The 23,083-nt window shown below is 41.0% G+C and overlaps 1 protein-coding gene across 2 annotated transcripts in view; it reads right to left on the bottom strand.

Moving 5' to 3' along the window:
* Positions 1-3,165: 3,165 nt before the first annotated feature.
* The window catches only part of sptbn1 (spectrin, beta, non-erythrocytic 1), a 119,351-nt gene continuing 99,433 nt past the window's right edge, over positions 3,166-23,083 (bottom strand). For both annotated transcript variants that reach the window (XM_084077015.1, XM_084077014.1), the window contains 12 exons: positions 22,329-22,703; positions 21,530-21,616; positions 16,673-16,830; positions 16,231-16,369; positions 15,758-15,842; positions 14,625-14,821; positions 14,229-14,332; positions 13,651-13,708; positions 7,676-7,878; positions 7,062-7,235; positions 6,570-6,612; positions 3,166-5,918 (listed from right to left, as the gene is read on the bottom strand). In XM_084077015.1, coding sequence (XP_083933141.1) covers positions 5,712-5,918; positions 6,570-6,612; positions 7,062-7,235; positions 7,676-7,878; positions 13,651-13,708; positions 14,229-14,332; positions 14,625-14,821; positions 15,758-15,842; positions 16,231-16,369; positions 16,673-16,830; positions 21,530-21,616; positions 22,329-22,703 — 1,830 coding nt within the window. In that variant the 3' untranslated portion in view covers positions 3,166-5,711. The remainder of the gene's footprint in view (positions 5,919-6,569; positions 6,613-7,061; positions 7,236-7,675; positions 7,879-13,650; positions 13,709-14,228; positions 14,333-14,624; positions 14,822-15,757; positions 15,843-16,230; positions 16,370-16,672; positions 16,831-21,529; positions 21,617-22,328; positions 22,704-23,083) is intronic.

The raw sequence follows: 23,083 nt of genomic DNA, 5'->3' as shown, positions 1-23,083 counted from the left end.
GGACGTGCAATAAAAAAAAGCCCACCGTCACCTGCTGCTGCTTTAAGAAGGATTAGAGCTCTAAGCTCTAATCTATGCTCCATCTGACAACACGGATCAGATCTGTCCCCCTTTTCGGCAAGCGGCACACACACACACACACACACACACACACACACACACACACACACACACACACACACACACACACACACACACACACACACACCCTTGCAGCTGTAGACAGTGCAACCGGCCGCGGCTGCAACATTGTAACCGTTATTGCAATGTAGTAACAACATACTTACTGCGTCTGTCGGAGAGAATGTGTTTCAGCAGGAGTCGCTGCTGTCACTGTTCATGATGCATGACATTATTACCATCATCATCATGTCGCACACAGCGACCTATATGATGTCATCATTCACTGGAACCACAGAGAGAGAGAGAGAGAGAGAGAGAGAGAGAGAGAGAGAGAGAGAGAGAGAGAGAGATATGCCAGATGTTGTGAAAGAAATAAGCAACCAGGTGAAAACAAGCCCAAAAGAAGCGACTATTATTAGGCCACATGAGCACTTTGTCTTTAAACCTGTAGGCCTATGCATCGATATTTGAAAATAGCCAATCAAAACAGACATTGAAGGGAAAAAAAAACATTTTGAATATTTTTGTGGTAAAAAAAAATCTGGTCCCTGGCACAAAATATTGGGACAAATACATTTTAATCTGGGGGCCCTTGACATGAAAATGTTTGAGTCTCAAACAACATTAGGAAACAAGCCCAAAATAAACAACTGTACTTTGGAAACAAGCCCCAAAAAGCATCAACCCACGTCCCACGTTTACCAATATGTACAAGCAACTTTACAGAAAGATAAGCCCAAAGTCGCTTATAATAAACAGACATGGCAACCCTGAGAGCGAGTTGGAGGTGTGACTCAGTGTTGGTCAAATCGTGCACGAAGCGCGTGTTTTGTGCACCAACACGCACCGCATGCAGGCAGAGTTAGCCACGGACCAATGGGGTCCCTAGGATGGAAGCTCCGCCCATGTCCACTGGGTGAGGAGCCAAATCAAACGATCCCAGTGGTTGTAGTTTTACATTTTGACCAGTAGATGTCAGAGTAGACACGTCTATATGAGACTTGTTTTATATTTGGAGACTGGTTGTACTGGTCAGCTCCCAGCGACCAACAGTAGAAGACTGTGGTTGTACTGGTCAGCTCCCAGTGTGTGTATAACGTATAATTTTAAGCACACTACTGCAGTTCATCAAATATTCCCTCAACAATTGTATTATAAAAATAATTGCTGCATTTATTATACTGTTTATTTTTTATCTTTGTTTAATTATTTATCTCATTGATTTATTTATCACGAGCCGTCATGCTTCTCGTTGTGAGCTTGTAGATCTGCGGTTTTCGATCCCTCAACTGTACAACAAAGTATAAATATGGGCTTAAGTGGTTCTTCAGACTAATCAATTGTAGTTGATTAGTAGTTGATTCAAATTCAAAAATAGCAAAAGCTACTTTTGATGCTTTTATGTGACTCGAGTATAGTACTTGAGTAAATGCACTTAAGTTACTTTACACCACTGGAGTCCATACAAGAATGCTACGAATGGCACTGTGGGAGTCACATGGGACTGATTGGAGGAGCACATCAGAAACATGGACCTCTATGGGGGCCATGAGCCCATCCACAGGTCATGGACAAGGTCAGAGAGAGAAGGATGAGGCTGGCAGGGCACTGAGTCAGCCACCCGGAACTGGTGCTGAGCAAACTGACACTGTGAGAGCCAGTGGTGGAAGAAGAGTATGTAAGACATACTCAGATCTTAAGACCTGAGGCGATTCTTTAAACAATTCTAAATCATAACAGTTTTTGGAAATAAATCTAAACATTTTTTTTGTTCAAGATTTTTCAAAAATAGCCAAAGAAATCTAATGTGACACTGATGCGTTCCAGGTCTTAATGGGTTAAGTAAAAGTAGCAATACTACAACTTTTAAATACAGAATGCTACTTCGGTGTAAGTACAACCGTATTGAAAAAAAAAGCTAAAATGACAAGACCAAAATAGAGACACCGGGTTAAAATGTATTAAAACATATATGTTTTTTAGGTTATTTGCCTCGTGTTGACAAATGAGTGCCCACTAAAATAATTGTAAACCTTTTGTATAGCTTTATATTGCAACAATAATGATTATGTGTGACTTTTGATGCTTTTGTGTGACGCTGTTGTATGATCAAGTAGGCCGTTGATTTACAAAATAAACGCAAAAAGTTAAAATATGGAGATTAAGACAGCAATGACTTTGTCAACAAAAAAACATCAATCAATGTCAATCAAAGTCAATATTTTACTCTATCTATAATATAGATAGAGTAAAATATTGACTTAATATAGATTAATATAGATTCTATATTAATATCTGACCCGTTGTTTCAGCTGATGAAGCTTGTATGACAAAGAATTTCACTTTACATATATATACATTTTTCACACCTGCAAACCATGTGACAATCAAGTAGAGTCGACTCACTTCACACCACTTGTTGAGAACCACTGTTCTAGATCAGTGGTTCTCAACCTTTACTGCCTGTGACCCCACAAAATAATCATATTTGAACTGGGGACCCCCCATCCAGACAAGCACTTGGAATGTAGGAGTCGAGTTACATTTAGCTTGACTCGGAGCTTGTAGATCAGCTACGCAAAATGTTTGCCTCCTTCTCATATTATTTGACAATGTGGTCAAGGTTTGACCAGTTTTTATAGTATAGTTTTTGGATTACTTTTGATGCTGCGGTCCTTAAATGTCACTTCACTGTCATCTGGGGACCCCCCAAAAATCAATGCACAGGTTGAGAACCACTGTTCTAGATCAGTTCACCATTCAAAACACACACACACACACACACACACACACACAGGACACGACACCGCTAAGATTCATTTTAAAAGCATTTTAATGGCTTTTTGCACATATGTAACAGAGAGGGCAAAGTTCTACAGGTGCAGATCCAACTACCAGTGACCCCCCCCACCCCCTCCCCAACTCCAAAAACCACACGGACTAACTCGCCTACACCCCCCCCCCCTCCCCCACAACCCCACCCGCTATGGCAAAAAACAAGCGCCCCTCCCCCAAGACATCCCACCCCACCCCACCGCCCCGCCCCCACCCATCGTGGCATTGTTGATTGTGCAATTATGAAGAAATATGTCATTACTATAGTTACAGTGACGGGGGAGGGGGGGGGGGGGAATGCAACACTAATCCATCGTTTTATCAAACAAGCCAGAGAGAGAGAGAGAGAGAGTAGCAAAAACTATAATGACACTAACGGCTTCAGACTTGGGTCAAACGGTGTGTTAAAATCATTTTTCAAATCACTTCCAGCTGTTTCAAAACTGCTTTAATGTGAAGCATTTTTTTTTTGGCCCATTCTGACCAGTAACAGACAAGAGAAATGGGATTCCGTTTGTTTTTGAGTTTTTACTTTTTCCAGTGTTGGAATAATCGTTCGACCGACTCCGTTTCAGTTCCGGCAGGCAAGAGCAATCGATTATATCAGAGAAGGGAGCGACTGGTCAGATTCTCGTTTGACTCGCCAAGTCTGAGTCGTAGGAACGCGGAGCGTTTTTTAAAAGCCGACCAAAGCAAAGCGACCATTTTTTTTTCTTCTGCGACACAACTCATCCCCAGCTAAATGCTTTAAAACCCCCCGGCCCCAACTGTGTCCACGGTATAGACCACCACGCTTTTAAACTTTATTTTATTGTTTCATAGTTAACACCTATGTCTTCATAACTTGCTTGAACTAAATACAATTCTTAAACATACATTTTATTATGAAAACAAAACCAAAACAATACAATAGGGGAAAAGGAAAAAGATATCAAATCTCAAAATAACTAAAATAAGTAACTAAGGGGCAGAGGAAGTGTTAAGGCCGACTCACGCGACGGCGTCGCATGTCGGGAAATAAGCCGACCTACAAGCTCACAAAACGTCAAAAAGGCATCGCATTGTGAGCATGCAAGTCGGTTATTTCCAGGCGCGCGACACCGCCGCGTGACGGGAGCATAACTTAGGCTTCAAGATAACAAAGTAGTAACAAATTAAAACTTAGTGGATGGTTCTTCATGAGTTATTAAACATTCGGACTGGTCTTAGTTCTTCGTTTTTTTCCCCCATCGAGACTCGACGGATCCTTCATTCAACGTTTAGAAGTGTATGAAGCTGTTTATGTTTTTAGGTAAATAAACATACATTATAATGAAGCTTATTACGTTTGGTAGCTCTTAATATCATTATTAGTAGTAGTAGTAACAATAAGTGAAAATTAAACACAGGTTTACCTTTTTAAACAGTTTTTGTTATACACAAGTTATACATACAGTTCAAAGCACCTCATGGGGGGTAACTCTTTAAAATGACCCAGGAGCGTTTAGTACTGAAATAACCCAATGGAACCTCAGCCAAACATTACTACCCCGCAGGTTAGTATTTGACATTAGCGTAATTCCAGCATACTCACAACATGTACTCAACCGTACGTATACGACAGTACACAGTATTACCGTGTACTTAAACTAATAGACAGTTTAATATGCTGGAATTAAGTTGTCGTCAAAATGAGTCCTACTGTACCAGCGTAGAATGGCTTCTTGCTGATCGATCTTGTCCCAGTTTTGCAGGAAAACGAACCCAAATGTCCAGTTTGCGACTTTCTCAAAAGAACTAGTAGCTTCTTGGTCATCAATAACGCATAACTGTATCCTTATCAACAATAATGGGATTAATATGCAATATGCACTGCGTTGGTTCAAACCCCTGATTTATTCTTCATTGTATGAGGGTGTCGCCGACTGAAAATAGCAGCGGCGAACGGGACCGTCACACTATGGTGTATAAATGAGGCATTGTAAAGAGTTACCCGTTGCAAACTGGTTTCCCTCAGGCCACCACATTGGTCTCGTCTCGTCCGCAGACGGACGGACGGACGTACGGACGGCGGCCTCGGGAAGAAGACGAGGACAGGAAGCTACGAACTATCACCCACGAAGAACGCAGGAACAAAAAGACGAGAGTGAAAAACAAAACAAAAACGAAAACAGTGACGAGATGAAAGCAGCGAAACAAGGACGAGAAAACAAACAAACAAACAAAAGAACTAGGAACAAACTAAACAAAAAAGAACAATAAGTCATAAATCGGAATATTCTGGAAACTCTTCTTCAGTTGGTGCTTTACTGTTGTTCTGCGGCAAACTCTGGATGTTACGGTGTTTGTTTTGTTTTTTAAATCTTGATGTTTATTTACGACAGCAGCTGCCAAAGCGGTTTGCATTCCCCTTTTTCAACATTTTTACTCTTTCAAAAGATTTTTCTTCATTCTGTTTTGTTTTTTTCCCCCTGCTTTTTCACTCCTTATCTTAGAAATAAAAAAGAGAAAATAAAGAGGAGACATTTCTGTATCGTTGTTTCTGCTCTGAGCCGACCCAGACGAGTTTAGAGGCACGAAGAGGAGGACCACATTTTGGCTCTGAGCTAGCATGCTGGAATCACACTCTGATGAGGAGGAGAGGAGAGGAGAGAGGAGGAGGAGAAGAGGAGATAAGAGGAGAGGGGACTAGAGGAGGACAAGAGGAGATAAGAGGAGAAGAGGGGAAGAAAGGAGTTGAGGAGAAGAGGAGAGGAGACAGCATGATGGAGGCTCTACTTCTTCTTGCTGAACAGGCTGAAGCGTTTCTCCTTGTCCTTCTCTCGCTTGCCGGGGCTGGACTCTGTCGCCGTGGCAACGGTGGCGGGGAGCGTCTGAGCACGGGCGGAAGGGGCCGGCGTGCTATGGCTGCTGGGGGTGACCTCCGACCTCCCGGTCGACGCGGCCACAGAGATGGCCGAAATCCAGCTGTTCATCTCCTCCTGAGAGAGAGACGCAGAGGGTTAAACACTATTTACAATCCAGCTGTTCATCTCCTCCTGAGAGAGAGACGCAGAGGGTTAAACACTATTTACAATCCAGCTGTTCATCTCCTCCTGAGAGACGCAGAGAGGGTTACACACTGTTTACAATCCAGCTGTTCATCTCCTCCCAAGAGAGACACACAGAGGGTTAAACACCATTTACTATCTAGGTGTTTAGCTCTTATCGCTCTTATCTGGAGTGCTTTACAATAAACAAGGTACATAATCACGTGCATAGAATGCAGAGAGAACAGTGTAGTGCCTCAAGAAATGAGGATACCAGGTAATCAGCATCAAGACTGACAGTGTGACTGAGTTCTTGTTGTCCTAGTCTATTCTTGTTTGTCTTGTCCTATGTTTTTCTCTTTTTGTCCTTTTGCCCTTTTGTCTTTCTTCGGACTGTGCCTCGGGCCAGTGTAATGACTGGATGGGGGCATACTACAAATCCCGAAACTATGACCTACTGTAAGCATCTGTCTAAGTAACATGCTATCTAAATTACATTCTTAACATTAAGTGGTCAAAAGAAAAGAAATCGGGAGGAAAACACACACACACACACACACACACACACACACACACACACACACACACACACACGGTACTCACATCATCTTTGGCTTGGAACAGATACTCGTTACCATCAGTTACTCTGTGGAAGCAAACACACGTAATATTCATGACACATTTAATATTCATATTACTTAATGAAATACATTCATATGAGACATTTAATATTCATATTACAACCTTAAATACACTCATATTACACATTTAATCACTTAAAGCCCAGCATCCATACTGTGGGGAAAGCTTTCGCTGAAAATAGCTGATCGACAAGCTCACAACGCGCCGCGGCGCTTTCCCCACAATAACAGAAAACTGAAAAGACAGTTAAAGGGACACTTTGCCAATTCGGAACCTAAATCCCATTGTTCTGATATGACAGTGCTGTCAAACAAAATCTATGAAGCTATGTATGAAATCTACGGAAAGGTTTAATCTGCAACACAATTTTATACAGTATGTAGTGGGGGGGGGGGGGGGGGGGGGGGGCTGACAAACGTTGCAGACCCCCGGTATAGAGTGTGAACAACGTACTTGAGCTTGAAGACGTGTTTCTTCTTCTTGTACTCCACGGCCGCGGCACACGCGGCCTCCAGAAGGCTGACGGGGATCTCACTGTGGTAGGGAACGCCTTGTCCCGCACTCCTCTGGTCCTTGTAGAAGCCCATCTCTGACTGGTTGATCACACAGTACACGTTGTGCCATGACCTGACGCACACACACACACACACACACGCGTAAGTTGGTGATATTATACATTTCTATTGTTGTCGGGCAGAAACCTTGCATCTCCATATTTAAACTTTCTTCGTTAAAATAATGCCCTACTTCATCATACAAGAGTGGCAAACAAAAGTAGCGAAAATAGCAGATCTTTTCTCAATGTTATTTGATTGATAAAACATAGAAGCAAGAAGAGGTAGGACTAGTTTTAAACTTCCCCCTGTGTCCGTTTCGTGCACTATTTTTTCCCACATTTTCATTACTTTTAATTTTAAGTTTTGTGTTTATTTTAAGTATTCTTTGTCTTTAAACTGCGTCCGAAATAAACAATCCAAAATCCAAATCCAACTACCGAATCACCGATTTGTGCAAATAAGTATTATTATTATTATAATCATTATAATCACGATAATTATTATTATTACCTGTTAGAAGCCTTCTTGTTCTGGCCCTCCCACTCGTGTTTGCGGTACAGGAAGCCCTCCAGTTGGGAGGTGGGTGTGTCCTGCTGGGTTTTGGCGGGAAGCGTGGCAGCCAGGCAGGCCTTGCCCCTGCGGGAGTCGCCGGGAGACCCCGCGGCACTGGGCTCCGACACGCCATTCACCACCTCACCAGCCTCTCCGTTGTCCTGGAAACCGAAACACAAAGGGGGAATTACAGAGACGCCTACAGTCTGAATCACACACACTCCGTCTCACTCACACACAAAATATGTACTTTCTCTCATCTCAACTCATGACATCTCACAACTCAACAGAAGATACACACACACACACACACACACACACACACACACACACACACACACACACGTAAATCACAGATAGAGCAGAGGCATGCAGTAGCATCAGGCTGTGTAGACAAACTGTTCCCAGAACAGATTTAATACAGAGTGCATATAAGGATATGTATATAGAAATTACTTAATCGGCTTTATTCAAATATTGTTGATTTCGGGTGGAAACCTTGTACGTCCAAGAACCTGCGATCCAATGTAGTTATTATTTAGTTACAATATTTATAAAACCCATAGACACACTTAACACTTAACCACTTTCAACATGGTGTAAAAAATATATAAAATGGCAAAAATAACCAATCTACAAGCTCACAACGTGTGGCAATGCGACACATTGTGCTTGTAGATCGGTTATTTCCCCTATTTGAAAGTGAAAGTGATGTGTCTGTGGATTTTATGAATACTTAACCAATGAAAAGTATCAACAAAAGCTTGTGACTAAATAATAACTACATTGGATCCATTGGAACACAGGTTCCTTTTTTTTCATTTCCTGAAAAGTAACTTTTTTCCAACATACAAAATTTCCACCTGACAGCGATGTTATGTTAGATCATTAAATCAGGTTTATGTATTATGTTAGATAGTTAAGTAAGTATTATGTATTATTAAATCAGGTTGATGTATTAGGAGTGTGAATGTGTTTTCAACACAACGTTGTGTTTCAACAGTGTGAGCTGAGCATTGGTTACAGCCCTGATTAGACACAAACACACAAACATGCACAGATCACACACAAATCACAGCACCACTCCAACAACAACACACAACACCACCGCTGGTCGCCATGGAGACCAGCGGAGAAAACGAGAGCTAGCGAAAGGGGAAAGGGAAGACGTCACAGATTGTAAAAGCACACATAAATCTCAAACAATTATCCACAAAATTGCTTGAACTCATTATTCTTATTGAGTATAATTATTGGGACGAGTGAGGGGAGATTTGCGATTGGCCTAGTATCACGGAAGGATTGTTTTAAATTTTGTTTTTTTCATTTATTTGCACACCACACCCACTCCAATCGGTCTGGTATTACCCCAGCACTGGGCTCTGCAGGGCTCGACCAATGGCGGACGCTCTTACTGAGAGCTCATCAGAGGGCTGGACCACTCCTGGGAAGGCTTTACTGAGAGATGGTCAAAGGGCTGGACCAATCCTGGGAGCTTTTTTAAACCGAGATCCTGTTTACTGTCAAGACTCTTCACGCATGTTTTTGTTTGTCTGTTTGCTGGAAGATGTTTTATATTGTTCTTTGAACACTCTGTCAGCTAAATCAAATATGATACAAATGGTGAATGCATCCCTAGCTTTCTACAACTTAATGTCACTTTAAGTACACGCTAATTACATAAACTACGCCTTAACTTCACCCTAACTACACATTAACCACTTGAACCCTCTATTCTTATAGTTGCCTGTACTGTACCCTCTTTTTTCGATGTACACTCAATCTCTTTGCTGAAATAATAGCGTTGCAAGCTTGTAGATCTGCTATTTCTGTTTTGTTACCCCCCCCCCCCCCCCCCCCCCCCAGCATAGAGCATAGCAGAGGCTGCTAAAAAGGCAAGGTTACAAGTTGTAACTTTGCCTTTTTTTGCATTTTTCAAATATTTCTTGATACAGAATCAAGTGTTTTACATGATTCACCAGGAGCCTGGATGGCTGAATGAATGGGCTTTCTATCTGTGGAACCAGAGCCGGTAAACATAGCCACTGCTATGCTGGGGTTCAAGTGGTTATCTACAATGCAGCCACACACCAACTACAGATGAACTAGCCTACATAAATAACATCTGTCTATGATGATGATGATGATAATACTGTATGTGAACGTAGATGGACCCAGAATGGAGATGCATGAAATGCAAAATGATTAAACAGGTCGATCATGTCTAGCAGCATGCTAACATTTGACACAACAATGGATGACATGTGCACACACACACAGACAGACAGACACACAGACAGACATGTACATGTAGTGCTCTATCAGAACATGATGTTTATTTGGATTTTCATTGGGTGATGATGTGTTAGTAAATGAGGACGGGATTTATGGGTGCATGTGCATTTTTCTTTTTGGGGGAGGTGGGGGGGTCTACATGCAACAGAAACCATGATGAGAAAATAATACGAAATCATCAGAAACAATAATGATGATAAAAATACATTCGGGTGCAGAAACATGGAAGATGTTGGTTGACATGTGACTCGGTAATGATATTAAAGTGAAACACTCTCGCTCTTTCTCACACACACACACACACACACACACACACACTTGTATTACTATGCTTGTGAGGAAAACTTATGGACGGCATTGAAAATAGCCGATCTGCAAGCTCACAATGCATCGTGCTGCAATGCGTTGTGAGCTTGTAGAGCAACACTTTTTCAAAAAAAAAGAAAAGAAAAAAGAGTGTGACATTGCCGCACAACTTAGTATAAAATAGGTAAAACTCTAACCCTAACCTGAAACTTTTTCTAAATGTAAACCTTTAAAAAAAATATATATATTTTTTTTAAGTGGTCCTCACAATGTCAATTTCCGATATTCTACTATACTAGTCCTAGACTAAGTCCTCACAAGTACAGACACACACACACACACACACACACACAGTTTTATTGCTGAAAAAGAAAAGCGCATCAGAATGAATAGAACGCAGTATTGTGTAGTATTTGTGTGGTAAACACAATGTATTACACAGGTGACGATATGAAAATGATTTTATGAGATGTGGAATGTAGACAGCTGGCTATCCGTTTCATTCATTCAATCTAAGTAAACTACGACCTAGCAGCTCTTAACTCACATTGAAGTCATACTGTGTAACCAAATGGTATAGGGTCCATTACATCTGGAACCCCTTCAAGGAACCCTGAAGGTCCCTGGACCCCACTTTGAGAACCACTTATCTAGAGCGGAGAATATTTTGGAAAGCAAGTCTGCAAGTGTGCTTTTGTTTTTCTTTACCAGAAATGTGTTCACTTATTTTAAAGTAAATAAATGAACACATTTCTGGTAAAGGAAAAACAAAACCACTTCCTCCGAGTGCCTGTGTCACGAGTGTCGAGGGCAGACACTTGTGCTTAGAGTAGTTGTCAAAACACATTTATGTGAAATGGTTATTGTGGAAAGTTATAATATCAAACATAAGTTTTGTTTAATCAAAATAGTTACACAGTATGACTTAAAATAAAAACTCATATATATATATATATATTTTCTCCATTGTCTATAAAGTTTTTTCCCTAGTTTGTATTTATTTTCTGCCTTCATAGTTAAAGGACCATTCCACTGAATTCAACAATGCGTGGTATGCATCTGTATGAAGGCAACTATTGTATAAATGCGGTGTTATGAAGCCTGTTCTAAAAGCACACAGCCGCTATAAATTGTGTGGATCACAGACGTGACTTTTAAACCTCACAGACAACTTCAGAGAGGACTTTAATATACTCCATAACCAGCTGTGTCATGTTTTATTATCAGGTGCTGTGTCATTTTGTGTTCTATTTCATCTATTCGTGCTTTACTCATTATGGGTAAACGGTGCCGTTTACCCATAATGAGTAAAGCGCTCATGATTCATAGAACTGTGGTTACGTTTGTAACATTACGGTTGTAACATTTTGTACAACATGTTTTGTTATCAGGTGTTTTATGTTCTATTATCAGGTGTTATGCCATGTTATCAGGTATGTTTTTTTCTATTATCAGGCGTTATGCCATGTTTCGTTATCAGGTGTTTTGTGTTGTATTATCAGGTGTTATGCCATGTTATCAGGTATGTTTTTTTCTATTATCAGGTGTTATGCCATGTGTTTCGTTGTATTATCAGGTGCTGGCGTTCCACAAGGTGAGTCTGTAAATTATGACATACGCCAATAGAAAAATAAGAAGCTGAGGAGAGAGGAGGACTGGAGTTTCAAGCTGAGAGAAGGAGAGGAGGAGAGAGGGGGAGAATGAGAAAAGAAAGTAAAATAAGGAAAGGAATGCAACAAAAAGAAATGTGTGTGGTTTCTAACAGCTCCCATCATGTACCACTCAGTCACTCTCAGTCACACCAACAATGACCGGCATGTCTTCCTGGAGGAAAGAACCGTTTCTAATGTGTCTCTAGGGCTACGTTCACACTGCCAGATCAAATCAGATCTTTGCTCCATCCAGATTAGATTCAGACTGGTTTTATCAAGTCTGAACAGCAACAAACCACAAGGAAGATATTTGTCGTATGAAGGAATTCTCTCACAGAAAACATCAGATCTAGTAGACTGGATGTTTTTGGCGAGTGACACCGTCGCACAACAGAGTGTAAGTTAAGCATTACTTACACATCATGTTGCATTATGTCAGCAACCATCGCAGATAGATGGCCGGTGCCTGCCCTGAATACACAAATCTGATCAAATCAACAGCGGGAACGGTCAGATTTGCTTGCAGTGTGAACAATGCCCAAGATCACACGTGAACGCTTTCTATTTGACACTCGAGTGTCTAGCAGAGTAGACGGAATGTTGTTCAGTGGATAAATAAGAGATAAACCCAGCCCGATACCTAGCCTCGTAACTGACTGACTGACTGACTGACAATACTGAAGCAGTCCTAAACATCTCCTTACAATTTGCACCTTGTTAACCTTCCCACAAACCATCCACCGGTTGACTCAACAAACAAACAATGTTCAACTGTCCCAATAAGTACCCCTAAAGGCCTCTAGGTGGCATCACCATTATGACTTTTCCCCTAGACCAGTTCAGGGCTCCGTTCTTTTTGGGGGGTTTCTTTGACCATGACATTCCATTCATATAAATCGACATTGTGAGCCAGCAGGTTATTTAGAGCTTATATCAGCTCTGAACACAAACCTCAGAATCTAAACGCAAAATAACAGTAAAAACAAAAAGGAAAAAAATAAATAAGAATACATTCTGCTAATATGCTAATTCGCGTTCTTCCGATAATATCTCGAACCCAAGCGCAACCAACAGCCCAGTGACACAATTCAAGCTGAACCGGTTCAGTCCAGTTAGATCATGTAGTTCAGTTCCGGTCCAGCTGGTATTTTGGGGATAAATAACAGAGATCCAATTAGGGAAATTAACATCAGTACACACCTCAGTGAACAGGGAGACATGTAGCGCACATGGCTAACCAAGCTAATCCTACTGTATACAATATTAGACCACTATTATCTACTCCAGTTTAACGTACATCCTTCTAGAACAGAAATGGAATTAAAATTAAACGTATGGAAGGATAAAGCCGTGGCTTCAAATTAAAACAATACATTTACAAAAAAAAGGAAAGACAGAAGGACATTACTATTCAACAAGGACAAGATGATACATATTAAAGGAATGGAACATTCATGTGTGCACACGTGTGTGTGTGTGTGTGTGTGTGTGTGTGTGTGTGTGTGTGTGTGTGTGTGTGTGTGTGTGTGTGTGTGTGTGTGTGTGTGTGTGTGTGTGTGCGCGCGCACGTGTGCGGGTGGGTGGGTGGGTGGGTGGGTGGGTGTGCGTATGGTATCAGGGTGTGTGTCAAGGTCTGCGGTTCTGCAGGGTGCTCTGGTAGGCAGGAGAGCGATAACTAACCCTGGGAGAGTCCTGGTCTGATGGCTGTCCGTTCTGCAGAGACCCCTGCTCCCCCTCTCTGGAGACACACACACACACACACACAGAAAGAATGTCAGTGGCATCTTATACTTCGAGGATCATAAGAGGCACACATCCATATACCAGGTGCTGCCACTCAGGTGGCACCAATATACAGTTACAAAGGGGAGCTATAATGTGGAAACTTTTATTATTTGTGTTACGGTATCTTATACTCTTCATTCATGCATCCTGACATACAGGGAACAGAGATACAACCATCTATTCGTATTCGTCCATCAAAATCTCACACCACACACACACACGCACCTCTATGCATTATAGTTTGATGACATCACCACCTCTCCATGGAACTGAAACTATCAATACCCCACCATTTTAGGGAAGCTAGGGGAGCCATGGTTGTCAGCCAATATAGTGACATGACATGGCATAAAGGGGAGGGGAAGGGAGGGGAGAGAGAGAGAGAGAGAGAGAGAGAGAGAGAGAGCGAGAGCGAGACAGACAGAGAGAGAGAGAAGATACAAGGTTTCTGCGACGGTAGACAGAACACACACCTCTGTAGTGTGGTGGTGGTCTCTGTGGGGGTGGTCTCAGCAGGCGGGGGCTGTCTACTCCTCTCCTCTTCCTCCTGCCTTCGTCTCACTTCCAGTAACTCCATCTGGGGGAAACAGGAAGTCAGGCTCCCCCTCATCTAAACCAGTGGTCCTTGAATGAGGGGGTTCCACGGGGGGGTCCCCAGCTAAATTGTTTATAGTTGTTTATATTTAAAAGTCCTTAAATTGTCACTTTAGAAATGTGCAGATACCCTATACACTTATGTATACTGTATGTATTGTTTACTGTTGCGTTGACTTGAGAAAACAATGGTGCACATTTTATCAAATCATCTGGGGACCCCTTGGGGATCCCGACCCACAGTTTGAAAACCTCTCTCTCTCTCTCTCTCTCACCGTGGTCAGTCTCTCCAGGGCGGAGAACCTCTCCTCCCAGGTGGCGGCCGACTTCTCGAAGGCTTCGTGTCGCTTGATGAGCTTCTCCACCTCGTCCACGCTCTGGCCCATCTCCCTGTTGGTCAGGTAGGGGTCCTGGCCCAGCAGCCACGCCTCGGCCACCCCGGCGTCCCGAGAGAACTGATGCACCTCCAGAACTACAAGCAGCAGAGAGAGAGAGAGACAATTTACAATCTAGGCACTTAAGCAGACGCTCTTATCCAGAGCGACTTGCATTAACCCATTCAATCTGGGAACACATCTGTGTCATTCTAAGATTTCTTTGGCTATTCAAAAATAGCAGATATGCATATGAGCTTGTAGATCTGCTTTTTTAGAAAAATCTTGAAAATTCAAGATGGCATGTATTTTAAAAGAAAACATTTGTAACTCAAATCTTTGCTTCTGGGGCGGGGTCCCTGGAACAAAATATTTTGAGATGGGGGTCCGCGGCCAAATACATATCTAAAAATGTTTTCTAAATCCTAAAAGTATGTTGCTATATCAGTGGTGCTCCAACTTTTCCATGTCAAGGACCCCCAAAATGATGTATGACCTAGCATCTGTCTAATAATATATACATTGAAACTATATAGTTTGAGGAACCATTCAATTAAGTTCAATGGACCGGTGGCACCATCATGGGAGGTTTTCGCTATTACTGTACTTTCAATGGTATGACGTCACGTTTTCATTCTAGATAGAATACCGGGTAAACAATGAACTGTTTAAATAACATGCTATCTAAATGGCATTAACATTGTGGTCAAGAAAAACACGTTTAAGTAACACAAAACCATGAGAACAAATGACCATGTCTGCATGGTCATCATATCTAGGTCAGTCGCTAGCATCAGTGGAACAGAAGGTGGCAGGAAGGGCTACGGGGAGAGTGAAGTGCTAAGGGCTGAGGTGGAGTCTGAAGAGGGGAGTGTTCAGGTTACGGCGGAAAATTGTCTGCAGTTCTGACTGCAATGCAGAGTTTATTCCACAGTTTTGGAGCCAGGAGGGAGAACATTGTGGGACGTGTGGAGCGTTGTCCCAGGTGTGAGAGAGACGGAGGGGATGAGAAGAGAGATGAGGAGACTTCTTACCCAGTCTAAGCCACTCCCATCTGTCCTCCCACTTGTCAATCATGTCTTTCCTCTTGTCAGTCAACTGTAGCAACTTCTCTTTAATCTGTGGCAGAAAAACAAATGGAATTATATTTGATATACATTCATTATGTTGTGTTGATTGTCTGACACACTGACAAGTTATTGTTCATGTAATTACACAGCAACGCTTTGCGACGCGTTGTGAGCTTGTAGATCGGCTATTTTCAAATGGCCGACGTATATAAGTCTGAAGCGGTTTTGTAATAATAATAAAAATCTACAAAGTAACTAAAGTTTCAAATAATTGTAGTGGAGTAAAGTACAATATTTGCCTCTGAGATGTAGAAGGAGTAGAAGTAAAAGTACTGAAAATTGGAAATACTCCAATAAAGTAAAAATACCTCAATTATACGTAAGTACAGTACTTGAGTACATGTACTTACACCACTGAGTACAGTAACAGTACATACCTCTTCTGAAGCGTAGTGTTTGCGTGCCAGCAGAGCTTTGCCCAGCTCGATGCAGGCAGTGAAGCTGTCGTTACGAGCATCGATCTCTGCTTTGATTCCCTGGTGGTTGTTCATCAACAACTCTACAGACGACACGTCCCTGAACACACATTTTAACCATTTATGGACACAAATATTGTAGGTGCAGTAAGGTTACAGTCACACATTCATGGCATATGTCTTCATGATACAATAAGCATGTCACTCGTACTCTATGGGTATAGATGAGTCATATAACTTAATAATAATAATCATATATTTGTGTACCTGGGTTTTTCCTGGGCCTTTATGAGTCGTGACGTATAACTTAATAACAATAATAATAATCATATATTTGTAGTGTACCTGGATTTTTTTATAACTTAATAATAATAATAATTATTATTATATATTTGTAGTGTACCTGGGTTTCTCCTGGGCCTCTATGAGTCGTATCACGTCTTCCATCCATAACATGAGGTCTCGGACCATGCTGAAGAAACGGAACTTGTCTCCGGTGTCGAACAGCTTTAGTCGCCGTCCCTCCGCCGCGTCCAGGAGGTTCTTCCAGGCCTCCAGCACCTGAGGAAGATGAGGGTGACATGGAGAGAAGATAGGTAGAAGGAAGTGTTAACAAGACCAGCAGGTTTGTCCGATCACTCCCGTCTTCCCTTCCTCGGTTTGTTCCCTTTTACACATTGATAATCAGAATAATGATTAATTACATATTTCTACTAAATCTTCAGTCGCATACATCTAAGTAATTGAAAAGACTGTTTGGTTCCTAAACCTGCGACTGAAGCTCAGTGAATCACCTCCCCCTCCTGCATGTCTGAATCACATTCACCTTTTACACAGTATGTGTCTGTATGCAGATGACAGCTTTCATTTTGTCAACGAAAAGAGTGGCCATTTGTTTTGGGTATTTTGTAGATGAAAATCTGAATCAATCCGACAACTAAAATAGAGAAGCAATAAATAAGTAACTGCAGAAATACAGATTATGTAAGGTCAAATATCCTGTTTTTTTTTTGTTGACAAAAAATAGCAAAAAGCGTTGAATAAAAGGGGAGTCGAGACACTTTCTGGAGCTGCTCCACTGAAAAGGAAAGAGGCTTTGATGCATTGCTAATGGTTTGAATGCACGGCCACACACAGCATCCTAGCACACCTGACTGTCTTATCTACATCTTGGTGGTTTCAGACGTTATATTTGTTTATATCTAAAAATCTTAACCACTTTCAACCTGGTGTCCCTATTTTGAGCAAATCATTATAGGCAAAACTTCTCAAAAAATGTTCAGACGTTTTCAAAAGATTTCCCAAATTCTTCCATATTTTCAAAATGTTCAACACTTGTGAAAATAGCAGATCCACAAGGTTACAATGTGTCCTATAAGGACGTGTTGTGAGCTTGTATGTATGCTATTTTCGTAGTAAGACAAATGATAGGGCTTACGTGGTTGAAGTCATGATTGTAAAGCACCCTGGCTCTATGTGCTAATGTGCTGTATATATAAAATGAGGATGAAAACATCTGTAGTTGTAGCGGTGATGGGGCCAGCTAGCTCGCTGCCAGCAACAAGCAAATGCTAACAATCATGTTGTGGTTGCACCATGTTTTGCAGCACAAAATTCAACAACGCATCTAAAATGGATGCGACAAAAACTTGACGTTAAGTCTAATAACATGAGCTTTCATTGACTAACAAGGCCTGGACCAAACCGTATTTGCAAATTGTACTTTGTTTTGGATTTGTTTTATACTAGTTGCAGAGCCAGATGGGTGGGGCTTGCTGTATCAATATTGAATGATTGAAGCAACTGTGTACATCTCTAGATCAGTTCCTTTCCATTTTGTTCAAAGTCATAGTGTGTAACATTAATTTTCGTCTTAGTCTTTCTCCCAGTCTTCTTCAGTGTTTTAGTAAACAGAATAATACATTTCCAGGTCAGTGCTTCTCCCCATCCCTTTGGGCACTTGGACAATGCTGCAGTAGCAGTACAGTATGTGAATCTCAGTAAATTGACCTCTTAGTATTATGCCTCTTTTTATGTATGTCCAACATCCAACAAATAAAGATGAACTGGTTACAAATGTCATTCAATCAGGACAAATAATCTAACAAATATGATTTATCAGCTTGTGTTTCTGTTCCAATTTTGCCTGCTCAATTTCTGTCACTTCCAATTTCACTGGTTTATTCTGTATGAGTTCTCTCTCCTGATTGGATGGAATTCGTATCCCAACCTGCAAATGTATTTTCTGTTTACTAAAGAGCTGGAGAGACCCCTGTTACTGAACAAGCACTCTATAACGATGATTGCCATGGTAATAGAGCTAAAGTATATTTAAGACTAGTTTGAACAAAAAAGTTATAATTTAACCAGCACTTTTCAATTCTTTAGAATGTCATCACAAGTGAAAATGAAACTGATGGAAACATGAACAGAAAACTTAAAGTTTTCTAAATGATCTGGTACCCGTATTAGACAATAATAGAAGAATAACATAATATCTGTGCATCAAGTGTGTAAACTTCATGGTTGTCACCAACCATTATGCACAAACCACACCCATACAGCCACTCCAGCATAAAACACACAATGAAAAGTATTTTGCAAATGGTCTTCCACTCAACACGAAGCAGGAACTAAACTGGATGACACGACTAAAATGTCCCGAAACTTAGTCAGCATTTTAGTCGAAAGCATATACGAGCTTAACGTTCCTAAATAAATTATATACGCTTGATGCGAAGCCGATGTTTTTATCTGGTCAAAACAGGAGTGCGTTCTCACCTCTCCCTTTCTCCTCTGGGCGGGGGGAGGGGCGATGAGGGAAACGGGACATACAGGGGATGGTCAAAACAACCACAGTCAACAAACACTCAACGACCAACAGATCAATTCATCACTTATCAATTCTTACTGATCAGACCGTTGTGAAGTACCCGTAGAATTAAGTCACTATCGCAGAGACAAGGGGTGCAGCAGTAACATTAATTGATTGTAAGACAATAGTTGATTTTAATATAATAATCGATTTTGAGAAGAAAAACATATAATAAGTATATATATACATATATATATATATACATATATATATATATATATATATATATATATATATATATAGCTTGTACATTATTTTTGCGCGACACAGTTGTGTGACGAAGTATAAAATAGGGCTTAAGTGGTTTAATCAGACTTGATTTAGTTGATGATTAAAAAAGCTATATACATTATACATTTTGAATTAAACTTAAGCCAGAACCACGCTAACATTATGAATAATAGCAATCTTTTTAGCTTTACCTATAGAGAAACATATCGGGGAATTGATTGATTGATTGATTGAATACTTTATTAGTCAGAAATGTAAACAGCATGTGGTACAGTAAGACATTAAAGCTAAAAGGATAACACAAAAAAGTCCTGGGGACTTGTTCCCATTGGAAAATAATACATCCAATCTATAGAAGAGCAAGGATCCAATTATATACCTGTATGAGATGAAGTATCTACTTTTATTTTTGGAGATAATTACTTATTATTAATATTATAGCAGATAAAGAGGTTGTAAGTGATTAGATTTTCTTAAAAAACGTTTTTGTTAAAAAAGTTCTAAAAGCTCTACATTCTGATGGTAATCATTGCTATAGAGTGTTTGTTCAATAACAGGGGTCTCCCCGTTTCTCCAGCTCTTTAGTAAACAGAAAATAGATGTTCAGCTCGGGATACCAATTTCATCCAATCAGGTATTTAGATAAAATTGGTTGCTTTACACTTATATTTCAACAAATAACCTGGATCTCTGGATCCAAATGGGAAGGGTCGTGGCTCCTATATAAATACCGACGTCATGTGACCAACCTGTGACGTCAGTCATCTAATGTATGACACCAAATATGGACAAGGTTTCAGCTCAATTAGAGCCCCATTGACTTTCATTAAAATGTAAGTGAAATGTACATCGTTGCTATTCGGCAGAAACCTCTTATCCTATATAAATACCGACGTCATGTGACCAACCTGTGACGTCAGTCATCTAATGTATGACACCAAATATGGACAAGGTTTCAGCTCAATTAGAGCCCCATTGACTTTCATTAAAATGTAAGTGAAATGTACATCGTTGCTATTCGTCAGAAACCTCTTATCTCCATATTTTAACTTTTTGTGTTTTTTTGTAAATTAACGGCCTACTTCATCATACTACAGCGTCACACAAAAGCATCAAAAGTAGCAGATCTGCAAGCTCGAAACGCGGCAGGAAGCGATGCGTTTTGAGCTCTACTGCTATTTTTTTATTTGAATCCTGAAAAGTAACAGTTTTGGACATACTGTATGAGTTTTCCAACCGAAACCTAGCAAAAATAGAATAGCACTAGCAATACAAGCTCATAGCACGGTACTCTGTGTCGCGCGATGAGCTTATATATCTGCTATTTTCGAATAGCCAAAGACATCTAAAAATTATACAGATGCTTTCCCGGTCTTAATGGGTTAACTCACTGTGTGTCGTCTCTGTACCATCTTGTGTGAAGCAATATCAGGGACATTAATTGAACCCCGACCAAACTACAAGATCAATAAGGTAAGGTTTCATCTTGTGGTATGTATTTTTGACCATGCCCTGTAAAAGGTCTTCAAACACCGCATCAAAACTATTCATAGTTGACACCTCATTCATACAGGTTCATACCTTCATTCACGGTGAAAAACCGACCTGTCGTGTGAAATATATTGTGAAAATATATTTTCAGGCCGATCAATCAATGTGTAAGGACGTTAACTCTTCATTTACATAATACATCATTTATGGTGGCATTAGTTTAGTAACTTGAATTAATGTGTCATTATGATGTTATATGGATATGATACAGACTTTTGGGTTAGTATTGATTGTTATGTTTCCTTGTAAACAGCTTGTTTTATGTCATCATCCAATTCACTCCCTCACTTCTCTCTTTTGGGATTTCTTCTTTTTTTATCCCACAATTTTGTAACCCATTTTTTTGAGTTGATGAGATTGATGGTAAAAGTCATCTCTCCTGCCTGCGTGTATGTCTTTCACACTGGCACATTTTAACAAACCTTTGATTTCATTGGCTACGGCATAGCCAAAGAAAGCCTTGGGCGCACCTGCCTTGTTGTCAAGCATGGGTGCCGATTTATGTTTTTGCCGCTGGGTGCTGATTCGAGCAGCCGTCCTCTTTTCATAACTTTCAGACCTTACTGTATATTTCCTATGATTGACTGACAGAGAGCGACTCACCTCTCCCTCCCTCTTCTGGATGTCATCGGCTTTGTCCCCAGCGTAGGACGACTGGAGACGCACAGCGTCTTCCTGCAGCTGACGCACCTGGGGACGAGAGAGACGGGTGAGGAGATAGAAGATAGACATACGTGTTCCCCCTATCCGTGTTACGTGTTCCCCCTATCCCCCCTGTGTCCGTCTGTCCTGTTCCCACCAGGGTTATTATAGTTAACTAAAACTAACAAAATAACAAAAACTACAATTGGCAAAGCATTTTAGATAACTGAAACAAAAATGAGGCTATTTTTCAAAAATACGCGATTACTAACGGCTGTGTGTTTAACAAAACAACTAAAATCATAGAGAAAATGTCCTTGGTTTAAGTCTTTGTCTAAAATCGTCCAAAATGTATTTTGTTGTTGCTATATTCCTGACCTTTGACCGTTGACCTGACTAATCCATATAACTAAAAACTCAACTAAACTAGCAAACCCTCTTTAAAAAACAAATCGAAATTAAACTGAAATTGATAAATAAAAAGTATTTTTAATTAAAAAGAATGACAAATTATAATAACTATAATAACCTTGGTTCCTACCTCTGTCCCCTGTCCTCTGTTCCAACCTGTGTCCCTCTGTTCCTACCTGTGTCCCTCTGTCCTCTGTTCCTACCTGTGTCCCCTGTCCTCTGTTCCTACCTGTGTCCCTCTGTCCTCTGTTCCTACCTGTGTCCCTCTGTCCTCTGTTCCTACCTGTGTCCCTACCTGTGTCCCTCTGTCCTCTGTTCCTACCTGTGTCCCTCTGTCCTCTGTTCCTACCTGTGTCCCCAGGGCCTGGATGTCGTTTTCGAACGCCGTGTGCATCCTCTGGAGGGCCTCCACGGTGTTCTGGTCGCGTCCCAGCTCCTCGGGGAGTTTCTTGTGTTTGTCCAGGACGCGTACGAGCACCTCCTTGGCGTCGTGGTAGAACTTGTGGAGCTCGTAGGAGGCGGCCAGGATCTGCGTCCGCGTGTCGATCAGCTCCAGAAGGTCCGCCCACGCCTCGTTGAGGCCGTCCTTCCACTCGGCGACGGTGGCCGCGTCCCCGTGTCCGGCGTTGATGAGGTCGTCAGCCAGCCTGTTGACAGAGTCCACTCTCTCCTGCCCGATGGTTCCCGTGTCCCGAGCGAACTCCCTGAACCGCTCCTGTAACATCTGGGAACAGACAAGTCATATATTATTATTATTATTCAGTGGTGTAAAGTAACTAAGTACATTTACACAAGTACTGTACTTGAGTATAGTTTTGAGGTATTTTTACTTACTGGAGTATTTCCAATTTTCAGTACTTTTAGTAAAAGTACTGAAAATTGGAAATAATTGTAGTGGAGTAAAAGTACAATATTTGCCTCTGAGATGTAGTGGAGTAAAAAAGTAAAAGTTTTACCTCTACTCCACTACATCGCATTTATATAAACATTTTCAAATTACAAAGTACGTGTTTTTCTGCAGGGAAACACAGGAGGCTAAAATGTTTACGTACATATATTAAAATAGGCTTTAAGTTACACAGCTAACCTTTAAATAAAGTATTT

Source organism: Gymnoscopelus microlampas (assembly GCF_963454915.1).
Source record: "Gymnoscopelus microlampas genome assembly, chromosome: 13".
Taxonomy (NCBI): Eukaryota; Metazoa; Chordata; class Actinopteri; order Myctophiformes; family Myctophidae; genus Gymnoscopelus; species Gymnoscopelus microlampas.
This window is presented reverse-complemented; position numbering and strand designations above follow the sequence as displayed.